The sequence below is a fragment of the Rhineura floridana genome, chromosome 6 (genome assembly GCF_030035675.1).
Source record: "Rhineura floridana isolate rRhiFlo1 chromosome 6, rRhiFlo1.hap2, whole genome shotgun sequence".
NCBI classification, from domain to species: domain Eukaryota; kingdom Metazoa; phylum Chordata; class Lepidosauria; order Squamata; family Rhineuridae; genus Rhineura; species Rhineura floridana.
Window position 1 is genome coordinate 290101 of NC_084485.1, and position 13537 is coordinate 303637.

General features: G+C 54.4%; 1 protein-coding gene across 1 annotated transcript in view; it reads left to right on the top strand.

Moving 5' to 3' along the window:
- Positions 1–13537, top strand: part of LOC133386476 (uncharacterized) — a 31824-nt gene that overhangs the window by 17476 nt on the left and 811 nt on the right. Inside the window, exons 14-25 of the mRNA XM_061630133.1 lie at positions 2274–2397; positions 3652–3848; positions 3964–4087; positions 6849–7091; positions 7292–7390; positions 7536–7801; positions 7981–8158; positions 8997–9135; positions 9268–9371; positions 9735–9977; positions 10171–10373; positions 13196–13329. Coding sequence (XP_061486117.1) covers positions 2274–2397; positions 3652–3848; positions 3964–4087; positions 6849–7091; positions 7292–7390; positions 7536–7801; positions 7981–8158; positions 8997–9135; positions 9268–9371; positions 9735–9977; positions 10171–10373; positions 13196–13329 — 2054 coding nt within the window. The remainder of the gene's footprint in view (positions 1–2273; positions 2398–3651; positions 3849–3963; positions 4088–6848; positions 7092–7291; positions 7391–7535; positions 7802–7980; positions 8159–8996; positions 9136–9267; positions 9372–9734; positions 9978–10170; positions 10374–13195; positions 13330–13537) is intronic.

The window sequence follows — 13537 nt, forward strand, 5'->3', positions numbered from 1 at the left end:
AAGGCAAGCGGGCAGGCAGGCGGCAGCCCAGCAGGCAACATGGGCCAAGGTGATCCTGGCAGGCCTCTCCTGGGACTTCCCTGGGCAGAGCCCTGGCAACCTGAACCGCTTGGCTAAGGGCGCCATGCCCGCGCCAGGGGGAGATGGCAGGCTGCTTGGCAATGGCGGCTGCAACACCGCCAGGGCACCCCCTCCCCCGCCCTGCAGGCAGCTGCTGGGACAGGCATGAGCCATGATGGCAGTGGGGGCTTGGTGCAGGCCTGGTGCGTTACATGGAGGCCCTCCAGGCCAGATATTATAGAGTTGGAAAAGGTTCAGAAGAGGGCAACCAGAATGATCAAGGGGATGGAGCGACTGCCTTACGAGGAAAGGTTGTAGCATTTGGGGCTTTTTAGTTTAGAGAAAAGGCGGGTCAGAGGAGACATGACAGAAGTGTATAAAATTATGCATGGCATTGAGAAAGTGGATAGAGAAAAGTTCTTCTCCCTCATAATACTAGAACTCATGGACATTCAAAGAAGCTGAATGTTGGAAGATTCCCAATGGAGGGCTGTAGAAAGTGGAGTCCCTCAAGGATCGGTATTGGGACCTGTACTTTTCAACTTGTTCATTAATGACCTAGAATTAGGAGTGAGCAGTGAAGTGGCCAAGTTTGCTGACGACACTAAATTGTTCAGGGTTGTTAAAACAAAAAGGGATTGCGAAGAACTCCAAAAAAAACCTCTCCAAATTGAGTGAATGGGCGGAAAAATGGCAAATGCAATTCAATATAAACAAGTGTAAAATTATGCATAGTGCAGCAAAAAATCTGAATTTCACATATACACTCATGGAGTCTGAACTGGCGGTGACCGACCAGGAGAGAGACCTCGGGGTTGTAGTGGACAGCACGATGAAAATGTCGACCCAGTGTGCGGCAGCTGTGAAAAAGGCAAATTCCATGCTAGCGATAATTAGGAAAGGTATTGAAAATAAAACAGCCGATCTCATAATGCCGTTGTATAAATCTATGGTGCGGCCGCATTTGGAATACTGTGTACAGTTCTGGTCGCCTCATCTCAAAAAGGATATTATAGAGTTGGAAAAGGTTCAGAAGAGGGCAACCAGAATGATCAAGGGGATGGAGCGACTCCCTTATGAGGAAAGGTTGCAGCATTTGGGGCTTTTTAGTTTAGAGAAAAGGCGGGTCAGAGGAGACATGATAGAAGTGTATAAAATTATGCATGGCATTGAGAAAGTGGATAGAGAAAAGTTCTTCTCCCTCTCTCATAATACTAGAACTCGTGGACATTCAAAGAAGCTGAATGTTGGAAGATTCAGGACAGACAAAAGGAAGTCCTTCTTTACTCAGAGCATAGTTAAACTATGGAATTTGCTCCCACAAGATGCAGTAATGGCCACCAGCTTGGATGGCTTTAAAAGAAGATTAGACAAATTCATGGAGGACAGGGCTATCAATGGCTACTAGCCGTGATGGCTGTGCTCTGCCACCCAAGTCAGAGGCAGCATGCTTCTGAAAACCAGTTACCGGAAGCCTCAGGAGGGGAGAGTGTTCTTGCACTCGGGTCCTGCTTGCGGGCTTCCCTCAGGCACCTGGTTGGCCACTGTGAGAACAGCATGCTGGACTAGATGGGCCACTGGCCTGATCCAGCAGGATCTTCTTATGTTCTTATGTTCTTATTCAGGGCAGACAAAAGGAAGTACTTCTTTACTCAGCGCATAGTTAAACTATGGAATTTGCTCCCACAAGATGCAGTAATGGCCACCAGCTTGGACGGCTTTAAAAGAAGATTAGACAAATTCATGGAGGACAGGGCTATCAATGGCTACTAGCCATGATGGCTGTGCTCTGCCACCCTAGTCAGAGGCGGCATGCTTCTGAAAACCAGTTGCCGGAAGCCTCAGGAGGGGAGAGTGTTCTTGCACTCGGGTCCTGCTTGTGGGCTTCCCCGGGGCACCTGGTTGGCCACTGTGAGAACAGGAAGCTGGACTAGATGGGCCACTGGCCTGATCCAGCAGGCTCTTCTTATGTTCTTATGACTGATGGTGGGGGGTGGACGAGGCAGGACCGCTTCCTTCCACTGCAAGGAGGGCAGCTGAAGAAGATGTGGGAGAGGGGCTGAGGAGACCTCCCCCCGCCTGGCTGGACTGGGGGGCCTGGGTGAGCTGCCCCTATGATGGAGTGAAGCAGGCGCAGCAGGGGTGGGGCTGTGTCTCTCCCCTCCCCTCTTGGGAACTGGGGCTGGGGGGAGCTCCAGTGGCTGTGGTTCCAGACACCACCAGCACTATGCAGCCAGCCCCGGTTCCCCTTGACATCAGTTGCCCGGCGTCCGGCAGCCACTTTGGGAGGCATCCGCGGCGGCGAGGTCATTGCCATGCCACGTCCAGGTCTCTCAGGCAAGGGCCACCCCCTCCCCCGCAGCAACCTCCCTCCAGGGAGGAAGGAGGGATTTTAAACCCGCCTTAAGACCCCTGCAGACTCCCACCCCAAAGGATCCTGGGAGGTCCTGAGGTGCCCCCCAGAGGCACTAGGCCCAGAATCATGGCACTGAAGAAGGGGAGGGGCGCCCCCAGGCTTAGGACGCCGCCCCGCCGCCTACCAGAGCAGGATGCTTCGCCCCGGAGTGGGACGCCAGAGCCAGGTCGAGGCCGCAGCTGGAGCCGGAGGCATGCCCCTTTGGGGGGGAGGTTGGGGGCTAGGGGTTTCCGCAACTTGCCCGTCGCTAGCCAGCCGCCCCTCTTCGCCTGTGTAAGGTTCAAATTTAAGCCCCCTCCCCAAGAAGGGAGAGTTAGCGCACCCCTCAGCCTTAAAATAGGAGTGCGAGCTTTAGCAATTTAATTTGCCTGTTTCAGTGGTTCAGCCAGATACCAATAAACATAAAATAAACATAAAATAGACACACACACACAGCTGCTTGATCAAGAGGGGTCTCTGCTCTGCACAGACAGGGGTCTGTCAGGGCAAAGAGCAACGTTTATTGATTGCAGGTTCATTAAATAGGGTTCATAAGCAAAACAAGGTATTGTTGCAAAATCATAACAAGAAGGGAATACAGTGTTACATAGATAAAGCAAGCGCATCTTCATCTCTGTTACATTACTCATAATTCTAAAAGGCGAGGAGGTGATAAGGAATTCATACACTTGTCAATCTAAGAAACATAATGTGAGATAAGAACTGAGGAAAAGCGAGTATTAGCGTTACTTTGACACTTGGTGAAAGATAAACATGGGGCTAGTAAAAGTTATTTACTCAGTTGTGTGACGTAAAACTTATGAATAAGGAAGGTATTTGGGAAGCCTTCGTTCTTTGTGCTGGGTATGACATAAAGTTACAGTGTACATGGTGTATAAAGTAGAACAAGGCAAGAGAAAATAATAACATTCCAGAGGGGGTACACTTTATCTTCTTTCCAAGATTATTATTATTCCAGCCAGAGAGGCGCCTTTGGGTGTTATTTCTCATGGGAAGAAACGAAACTGGCTCTGACTACAACTTAGCATCTCTGAACAACTTTTGGGGTCTAGCAATAAAATATTTCCTAACACCTGCCTGCTCTCTGGCTCATCTGGTCAGGGCTGGCAGTCACCAGACATTGGGGGGGGGACGGCTCGGCCCCTCGCGCCCCCTCCCCGTCCTTCTCTTGCCAGGCGCGGCAGCCCTGCAGGTGGCGAGGTGCGACTTGCAGCCGTCGAGGAACAATCGGGCGCACCGCACGGCCGCTGTCAGCACCGAGCGCCTGGTGGTGCGGCGGGGGCAGCCCTACGCCATCACTTCCCACTTCTCGGCCCGCTGCAAGGAGACCCGCGACGGTGGCTGCGCAAGACCTCGCTGCTCGCCCAGACCAGTAAGCGGCCGCCAGAGGGTGCGCGGGCGACGCACAGGCAGGCCATCAGAGCGCCGCCGCCGCCCTCTCGGTAGTGGGCGCCCTCACTGGGCCCTGAACCGCCCCTCCTTACCAGGGCTGCGAGCCCTGCCGGGAACAAGATGTAGAACCCGGAGCCGGGTCGGGGGAGAAGGAGGCTGGGGGAGGAAGAGCCCGCCGAGAGCTGCACCGTCGGCAGTTGCTGCGGGAGGGAGGGGGTGGTAGGGGACGCAGCTGCAGCTAAGTTAGCACGGTGCGAGGCGGCGGCTGTGCCAGAGATGCTCGCGAGGAGGGAAACGGAGAGGGAGCCGCTCCAGCGAGCGGAAGACCCCGCGGGCGAGAGTGTGCGGGGCCTCGGTGGGGAAGGGGAGCATCCCAGGGATTCATTTCTGAGGGTTTTTAGGAATGCGGACGCTGAAATCTGGCAACAATCTCGACATGGAAAAAGAAAGGGGTGAATCAGCAATGGTCCCTGGCTTGGGGTGCTGGGAGGCTGCTGAAAGTAATCCTGTTATTTACTGCCCTTTAGCCGTTATTACTTTTATTAATCCTTAGCACTACTATTTTATTTTATTTTTACTTACATGCCACTTTTCAAAGCAGTTCACACACACACACACAAACCATTATATTATTATTATTATTATTATTATTAATTACATTTGTATACCGCCCCATAGCCAAAGCTCTCTGGGCGGTTTACAACAATTAAAAACATTAAAAACAAATATACAAATATACAAATTTAAAAACACTTTAAAAATAATAATTTAAGAACACATGCTAAAATGCCTGGGAGAAGAGGAAAGTCTTGACCTGGCGCTGAAAAGATAACAGTGTTGGCACCAGGCGCACCTCATCAGTAAAATATCAGTAAAAAGAACAATTAAATATCCAGATGGTCATGACCAGTAAATTTCAGCAACCAGAGCATCCAGGACCAAAAGCAGAACTGGCATCCGCAGCCAAGAAACTTCTGTTCCTGCTTGCCTGAGGTAGTGCATTTCCAGGGTTACCCAAACCCTTCTTTCACATTAACCTCAGCAGTCCTGACAGCAGTCCCGTAAAGCAGGCTAGTCTTGCTACCCATATTGCAGATGGCATGCATGTGGCTGAGAGAAAGGGTGTTTAAGGCCACATTATGGATGCAATTGAACCAGTCTTACAGCTGACCACTTTAGACAGTTGCATTGCACCAGGTGGGTGGGGAGAGGGTAGGGAGGCAGGGATCCCAGAATCATAGACTTAGAAGGAGCCTGTAAGGCCATCGAGTCCAACCCCCTGCTCATTGCAGGAATCCAAATTAAAGCATATACAACAGGAGGCTGTCCAGCTGCCTCTTGAATGCTTCCAGTGCTGGAGAGCCCATCACCTCCCTAGGTCATTGGTGTTATGTAAATTTGTATAAATGAGCAGAGATCATCAATGGTCTGAGATGCATGTGTGCCAGTGTGTGCGTTTACCTAAGTGGCAGGCCTTAACCCTGCTTTTAGATCACTGAGATTTAAGACTTAGTAAAATAAGAAAAGCTACTTTATTGATAGAAATACATAGTAGATAGGAAAGGCACACCTAGTTCTAACTAACTAACTAAGTTGGAGGCGCAACGCCCAGGCTTGGGAATTGCCCTCATGGCTCAGGAGAGAGAGCAAAAACAAAGATGTCTCCTCTGTCTTCTTTATCCTTGACAGCATATCAAGCAGTTCCTCTTGCTGTCCAAACGACGCACAAAAAGAACAAGACAGGAGTTGCTGTTGCCCCACTTCCAACACATCTCTGCTACTGAAACTCATTTCCATTTTTTGAAAAATAGAAATGGACTGCCTTCAAATTGATTCCGACTTATGGCGACCTTATGAATAGGGTGTTCATGGTAAGCGGTGTTCAGAGGTGGTTTCCCATTGCCTTCCTCTGAGGCTGAGAGGCAGTGGATGGCCCAAGGTCACCCAGTGGGCTTCATGGCTGTGTGTGGATTCGAACCCTGGTCTCCGTAGTCCAACACTCTAACCACTACGCCACACTGGCTCTCTGTTTAAACTGAGCCACACTGGCCATTGTTTAAAACCAATATTATTTTCCTCTCATGTACTTCGCCCCTGCTTTACTCCTATCTCTCCCATTGTTTAAAAGGGAGGGTGTGTGCAAAGGTGCCTGCAGAATAGGAAGTATGGATATGGGGGTGGTCTGTGCCCATTGGGGAGTTGAGAAAATGAGCAAGGAGAAGAAAAAGGGGTGAAGGTGAAAATTGCTATTAATTTATTTATGTACCACTTATATGCCAAAATGGCTTCTAAGTGTTTTACAGCATAACATCAGTTATGAAATACGTACAATTAAAATACCAAATTATAAATAAAACATCAATACTTCCCTAATTAAAATATACAGTAAAGCAAACCAGTTAAAACATAACCATTAAAACAGTTAAAAACCAACAATAACATTGGAAATTCAAATGCAGGGCGGGCAAAGAGGGTTTGTGAAACGGGAGCCGTGGATATTAAGGTGAAGGTGGAAATGGGTAAAAGGGGCTGAAGAACAGTGGTGGCTTCACAATTGGGCAGAAGGTGAGGAGAGCGCTCAGCAGTTGCATGTAGTGGGGAGGGGCAGCTCCGAGGGATTTCCACCGTGGGAGCTGGCGAGCCCCAACTGCACAAATGCACCCCAAGAGGACAGGCCACCACCACCAGCAAGATGAAGGCAGGAAGAGTAGAGCCCTTAATCTGGCACAAGGGAGGTGGAGAACGGTCCTCCCCTGCCTGAATGGACCACTGCGGAGAGGAGGCTGCTTGTGGCCAGAGACTCCTGCATGGCAGAGAGTAGCAAAGTTGGTCACTCTTGTGCCAGGGAGGAGCCAGCCTGGCCTTCTTCTGCGGCTTCTCCTGCAGCGCCCCTCCATTTCCCCAACCAGCTGGCATCCCCCCCCCCCAGCCAGGCCTCTTCCTTCCTCCCCTTCTGCCCATCTTGCTTTTCTGGCTTCAGGACAGCAGCCATCACAAGCAGATGGGTCTGTGGCCCAGTTCCCCATCTCCTGGCCGGACAACCCAAGTGGGTGGAAGGCTACGGTAGAAGCCCCAGAGGCCGTCTCTTGGATGCTGACGGTGACCTCTCCAGCCAACGCTGCCATCGGCCACTACACCCTGCTGCTGCGTGTACCAGGCAAGGGCCAAAGGGCTCAGCACCCCCTGGGCACCTTCACGCTGCTCTTCAACCCCTGGTGCCAAGGTAGGTTACCAGCCGGGGGGAAAAAGAGAGACACAGCCTCCACCACCTCCTTTGACACGTGACTCCAGGGCAGAGGGTGGGGTGCTGACCCCCTTCCCTGGGAGGGGGTAATACAGGACCCAGCCCAAGCAGCCCTCGCCCCTCCCAACTGTGCCAGAGGCTGCAATGCCCCCCTGAGGGTGGCCCCTCCTGTCTTGTAGGCGACAGCGTCTTCCTCCCCAACGAGGCCGAGCGCCAGGAATACGTCTGCAATGAGGACGGGACCATCTACTGGGGGCTGGAGGGGGGACTACGGCCAGGTGAGAGAGCTCCTCCCCCCCGCTGCTCCCTGCTCAGCTGAGGTGCCAGATGGGCCTACTCTTCTCCTGGCTGGGATTAGGCCGATCCACTTGTGTCCGGTGGGCGGTTGCAGCTGCATTGAGACGGATGCCCCTGCTGGCTCAGTAACTGTGCCCATCGTGGCTCAGACAGCCTGCAGGCCTGTTCCTTCCCTGGCCAGAGCTCTCCTGTGGCAGACGCATTGGGGCAGGCAGGCAGGTGGGCAAGGCTTCCTGTTCCAGCCTGGAGGTCTCCTGCACTCTTTTCAGTTTGAAGAGGATATTGTCAACCTCAGCCTGGCCCTGCCTGACATCAGCCTGCTCTTGCTGCAGGATGCAGCCCGTGCCCAGCGCAGCAACCCTGTCCACGTCGGCCGCCTGGTCAGTGCTATGGTACGTGAGGAGGAGGAGAAGGAGCAGCAGCACAAGGCAGACTTGGCTGGCATCCTGCCCTCTTTGTGGGCGTTACACACTGGTGTGGCCACTCACGCCCCCTGTTGGTGATTGGATGCCTGTGGGAGGTTCCCAAGGCTACCTTCCAAGTGGTGCTCAGCCCTTTGCATCCCCTCCAGATGAACAGCAACGTGCACCGAGCGATCCTGGAGGGATGCTGGATGGGGGACTACAGCGATGGAACACCCCCTTCCAAGTGGCCAGGCAGTGCCCCCATCCTACGTCAGTGGCTGGCAGTGCGGTGCCTTCCTGTCCACTATGGGCAATGCTGGGTCTTTGCTGCAGTCCTATGCACAGGTACAGTGCCCAGCAACACTGTGACCAGTCCCAGTCAAGACGGGAGGTTGGCTGGCTGGCCAGCCGGCCACAGCAGGCCCTCATCTGTGACTAGGCTGCCTTGAGCCTCATGGCTGCCAGGAACTGCCAGCTGCCCTTTGGCACCTGCCTCTTTGTTTCAAAAGCAGAGGCTTTAAAAATCGGAAGAGCCCCTCTGGAGGGGCAGGGCTTGACATTCATTGGATCAGGGCAGCTGTGGAGGCGGATGCAAGTCTTTCCTTCCTTCCTGCAGCCCTGAAGTAGATCCCTCGTCTGAAGATTTTGCTGGGAGGGGTGGCAGGCCCAGACACAAACCTTTTGCTGCCTGAGGCACAGGACGTGATGGTGCTCTCCAATTCTCCACACAAAGCCAACCGGCCATGCATCTGACTCTTCCTTTCACATGGGGTGAGGATGGGGCATCTTCCAGGGCAGGCTATGGAGCACACACGGCTCTATCCTACAATGGAAAGGAATAGCCAGGGCTGTCCTCCCCCCCCCGCCCGCATCTGCTGCCTGAGGTGGTTGCCTCACTGTAGCACAGGAGGAACAGGGTACATCCCCTCTTCTCCTCCCCTCCAAATAATAGCAGCTCTGAGAGGCTGGATTTTTATAACTGTGCATCTCAGCTCAGAATGGAAATGACATTCTCATACATTCTATTTTACAAGGCAGCTGCTCTTCCCTAGCTGAGCTGAGGAATCCCTCTCCTCACTTTCATCTCCCAAGGCCATCAGCCTCTGCTTTCCCCTTCCTCACCAGCAGGTTTGGGCCTCCCTCCGTCCCTCCCTCGCCCAGCCCTTTGCTCTCTTCCAAGCAGGGCTGAGAAGCCTGGGGATCCCCACGCGGGTCGTCACCAGCTTTACCTCAGCCCAGGACACGGGTGGCCGCCTGCAAGTGGACGAGTACTTTGATGGAAGCGGAGTGCTGATCCGTGGGAGCTCAATGACCACCATCTGGTGAGGACACCCTCATCCCCCACCCGAGGCGTGCCCACAGAAGCAGGCCCCTCCCTGCCCAGCCGTGGGGGGTAGGTGGGAGAAGAGCAACGCGCTTCAAATTCATGTAACCACGCCCATTGTCTCATGCAGGCCTTTCCATGCCTGGAATGAATGCTGGCTCGCACGTGTGGATCTGCCCCCAGGCTATGACCGATGGCAAGCCTTGGATGCCACACCTCAAGAAGAGGGCAGCGGTACGGTGGGGGCAGGAGGATTAACCCCCTTCTGCAATGTAGAGAGGCCAGGGGCAGGCTGGGGGTCTGGGGGAACAGCGGCTGGGGCCTTTGTGACAGAGATCAGATTTGGCCAGGGGGTTCATAGGAGTCCCTCTTGGCCACAATGCCCTGGGCTGCTGCCTTCCAGCAGCCTTCTGGGGGCCCTGCCTGGCCAACGGAGGTAGCCTGGATGCTCAGCAAGGATGCTCCGTCCCCCAGCAGAGCCAGATCCTGCGCAAAAGGTGCTGAGAAGCGGGTGGGGGGGTGGGGTGGAGATGTGGCTGCTTCGCACCAAGGTGGGAGGTGAAGGTGGGCAGGCTCTTTGACTCCTCCTTCCTGCAGGGTCATCCTGCTGTGGGCCAGCGCCAGTCAGGGCCATCAAGGAGGGCCGCCTGGATCTGGCCTACGATGTCGCCACCTTCTATGTAGCCACCAATGCCACCTGCACCGCCTGGATACTGCAGGAAAATGGAGACTTGGAACAAGCCTTTTCTAGCATCAAGTACGTTGGCAACAATATCAGCACAAAGGGCGTGGGCAGCGAGCGCTTCGAGGACCTCACTCAGAACTACAAGTATCCCGACGGTAAGGGGGAGCTCTCTCCCCCCCCCAACCCCTGCCCTGTCCCAGAGGGCAAAATGTGGATCCCCTTCTAGCAGCATCTCTTGGCCAAGGCAGAAACTCTCTCCCCCACCCCAAACAAGGACAGGGCCCATGTCTGTGGGGACCCACGTTGAAAGGATGCCCTCCCCACTGCTCTCCCCTTCTGCAACTGCAGGGTCTGCTGCGGAGACGGCTGTGCTCAAGAAGGCCGGCCAGACACTGGAGGAGCGCAGAGACCAGAGTCGCTGCGTCGAGGATCGCCCACTGCTGCCACCGCTGGCCCTCACTCCCCTGGCCCAGGAAGAGGAGCTGCAGCACAATGGCAGGGCCCTGGCCCAGTTCTGGAAGGAGTTTCATCTCATCCTCCAGGCGGGCATGGTAAGCGGAGGCTGCACTCTCCTCCCCCGTTAAAAAGGACAGGACACACCCAGGCCCCCAGGCCAAAGGTGCTGCTGCTACTGCTGCCACCAGCCCCACGGAGGGACAGGCAGCACCGTTAAGATGCACCCTCCCATAGCTTAGTGAGACCCCCACACACACGGGGCCAAATGCTCTGGAGCTCTTGAACCAACCAGTGTTTGGGAAGAAAATAGCAGGATGGGAGCCATTGGCTAGATTAGGGGTTGCCCACATGGTGGCCACAGGCATGTTTGCATAATGCACCCACAGGGTCCCCAGCCCCCACTGAAATCAGGCTTGAAAGAAGCATCACCTTGTTGTGATGTATGTGGTGCCTGTGATGGTGTCTCTGCTTTGCAAATGTGCCTGCAGGCCCATACACATAGACGACCCCCCCCCCAGGATTAGAGCCACCATCCAGAAACAAGGAAATGAGCCCAAGTTTTTTGGGGGGCACAACTGCCAACCCAGCCCTTCCTCTCCTTCCCCCGAAGGCCCAGTGTTAACAGCCAGCATTCCAAGATAACAGACTCCCCCCCATTTCCTCCAGCAGCTAACAGTGTGTGTGGGGGGGCTGCTCACAATTCCTGGCCCAAACTCGGGTTGGGATGGGTCACAATGAACTGAGGAAGTGGATTGTTCTGGGAAGGGGACAGTTTAACACAGACATGAAGAGATTATGAATGGAGGTTTCACCCCACTCCCCTGGGCTGACCTTCTGCTGGACTGGACCCCCAGCAGGCTGCGGAAAAGGTTCCTGCCTGACACCTTGGAGAGCTGCTGCCAGTCAGTGTTGTCAATACTGAGCTAGATAGACCACTGGTCTGTCTCAGTGCAAGGGAGCTTCCTCTTCCTGTCCCAATCCCAATAATCCCCACATGCTCACGGCTACTTCACGGGTCCAAGTCAACTCTTCCCCCCCACACACACCCAGCCACCCCATGTTGCCTTCCTTGGCCAACCTCCCTCCTTGGTGTCAGCCCCACCTGGCTCTGTGTTCCAGAGGAAGCCCTGAGCACCATGCTGCCTTACTGGGAGTATGGCCCAGCCCTCCTGGCCAGCGGCCTCTTGCTGAAGCTCACAGCCCTGCTGAGGGACAAGACCTCTGCCTGCACGTACCTGGCCTGGCAGGAGACCCACATCCGTGCTCCAGAACTCACCCTCCAGGTCAGCAGGGACCCAGAGCACCCCCACCCTCATTCCGCCCTAGGCAGGGGCTCTCTGGCAGATTAAATGCCTCCTCCCAGACATGCTGGGGCTGGGAAGCTGCCCACTGGGCTGGCCCTACCATTGGGCAGTGTGGTGGGAGGGGGGAAGAGGCAGGAGCTCCCACATTGGAGACTGTTCTGTGCTCCCCCCCCCCGTTCCAGCATTAAAGCAAGAATTAACTGCCAATCCTGTTGGGTGTTGTATATGTCCCCCTGAAGACCCAGGTTCGCAGCTTGGGGGTGCTCCTGGACTCTGCCTTGAATCTGGAAGCCCAGGTCTCGGCAGTCTCCAGAAGCGCCTTCGCCCAGCTAAGGCTGGTCCGCCAGCTGCGTCCGTTTCTGGAGACGCCTGAATTGACTATGGTGGCACACGCCCTGGTTACATCCCAGATGGACTACTGCAACGCACTCTACGTTGGGCTGCCCTTGAAGACTGTTCGGAAGCTAAAATTGGGTCAACGTGCTACAGCTAGGTTGCTGACCGGGGCTAGTTTTCATGTTCACACGACTCCCGTTACAGCAACTTCATTGGTTGCCGATTTGCTTCCAGACCCAATTCAAGGTGCTGGTGATGTCCTTTAAAGCCCTTCACGGCTTGGGCCCTGTCTATCTGTCCGATCGATTGTCTGTTTACGAACCCCCCCGTCCCGAGATCCGCTTATGATTTTCTTCTTACAATTCCGCCAGTTTCACTAGTTCATCTTTCAGGGACTAGAGATAGAGCATTCTCAGCTGTCGCTCCTAGACTCTGGAACGCGTTACCTGTGGACATACGTTCTGCCTCTTCGCTTTTGTCATTTCCCCGCCTGGTTAAAACGTTTTTATTCCGGATTGCATTTAATTTAAATGAATAATTAGAGTTTTTAAGTATTGGATTGGGCTTACTGTGACCTCTAAATATAGAGATTGTAATTTTATTGCTGTATTTGTGCTTTTATCTACATGTTTTATTATGTTGTTCGTCGCTCTGAGTTTCTGTGAAAATAGAGCAGCTTATAAATAGTTGTAATAAATAAATAATAAATAAATAATGAGGGGCGGGGAAGAGGCACCTTCTTCCTTCTCCTCTGCCGCAAGCAGGCAAATGTCTTGGGCTGGGCCTGACTGCCTAAAGGGAGAGGGGTGGTGGTGGAGCCCATTTCCCTCTTCTCAAGGGTGTGAGCTGCAGGCTGAATGCATCCACCTCCCAGGTGGGGAAGGGGCAGCGCAGCGCAAGAGCTCCTGTCTGGTGGGCAGAAGGGCCCCGCTCCACGCCCCCAATGGCACTCCCAGGCAAGGCTGGAAGAGACTTGCTGCCTCAGACCCAGGAGAGCTGCTGCTGCTGCTGCCAGCCCGTGCAGATAATTGTGGGCTAGAGAAAGCAACGGCCTCACTCAGCATAGGGTGGCTGACTGGCTTCTTCACAACTGTCAGCCAAGCAGGCTGGGCTGGGCCTGTCTCCTTTGAGCTGGAAAGTAGACAGCAGCCCCCCTCGCCAACCTCTGGGGCTGCATTTCCAGTTGCCCCCCCCTCCGGTAGCAGGCAGGGCAGCTTTATGGCTCAGCAGGGCAGCCATGTCCCAAAGTGCTCAGCCAGCCATGCTCTCTCCTAAAGGTCCCAGGGCGGGTGGCCCAGTTCCAGCCCATGGAGGTAGAGATCCATCTGCGCAACCCCCTGCCCCAGCCCCTCACTGGCCACGTCGTGGCTGTATCTGGACGGGGACTCGTCTACAAGACAAAGAGCTACAGGTGAGGCGAGGGGAGGGAGGGAGGGGGGCTGCTGAAGCAAGGCTGCTCTGGGGGGGGCAGAGAAGGCTCCCTATCCTGCAGGGGGGAGGAGCCCAGCTAGAGCTGCATCAGGGCAAAGGGGCTCATTTGGTCCAGCATCCACATCCCACGATGGCCAACCAGGTGCCCCATCGGGAAGAAGCCCACAAACAGGGCAGCAGAACTCCTC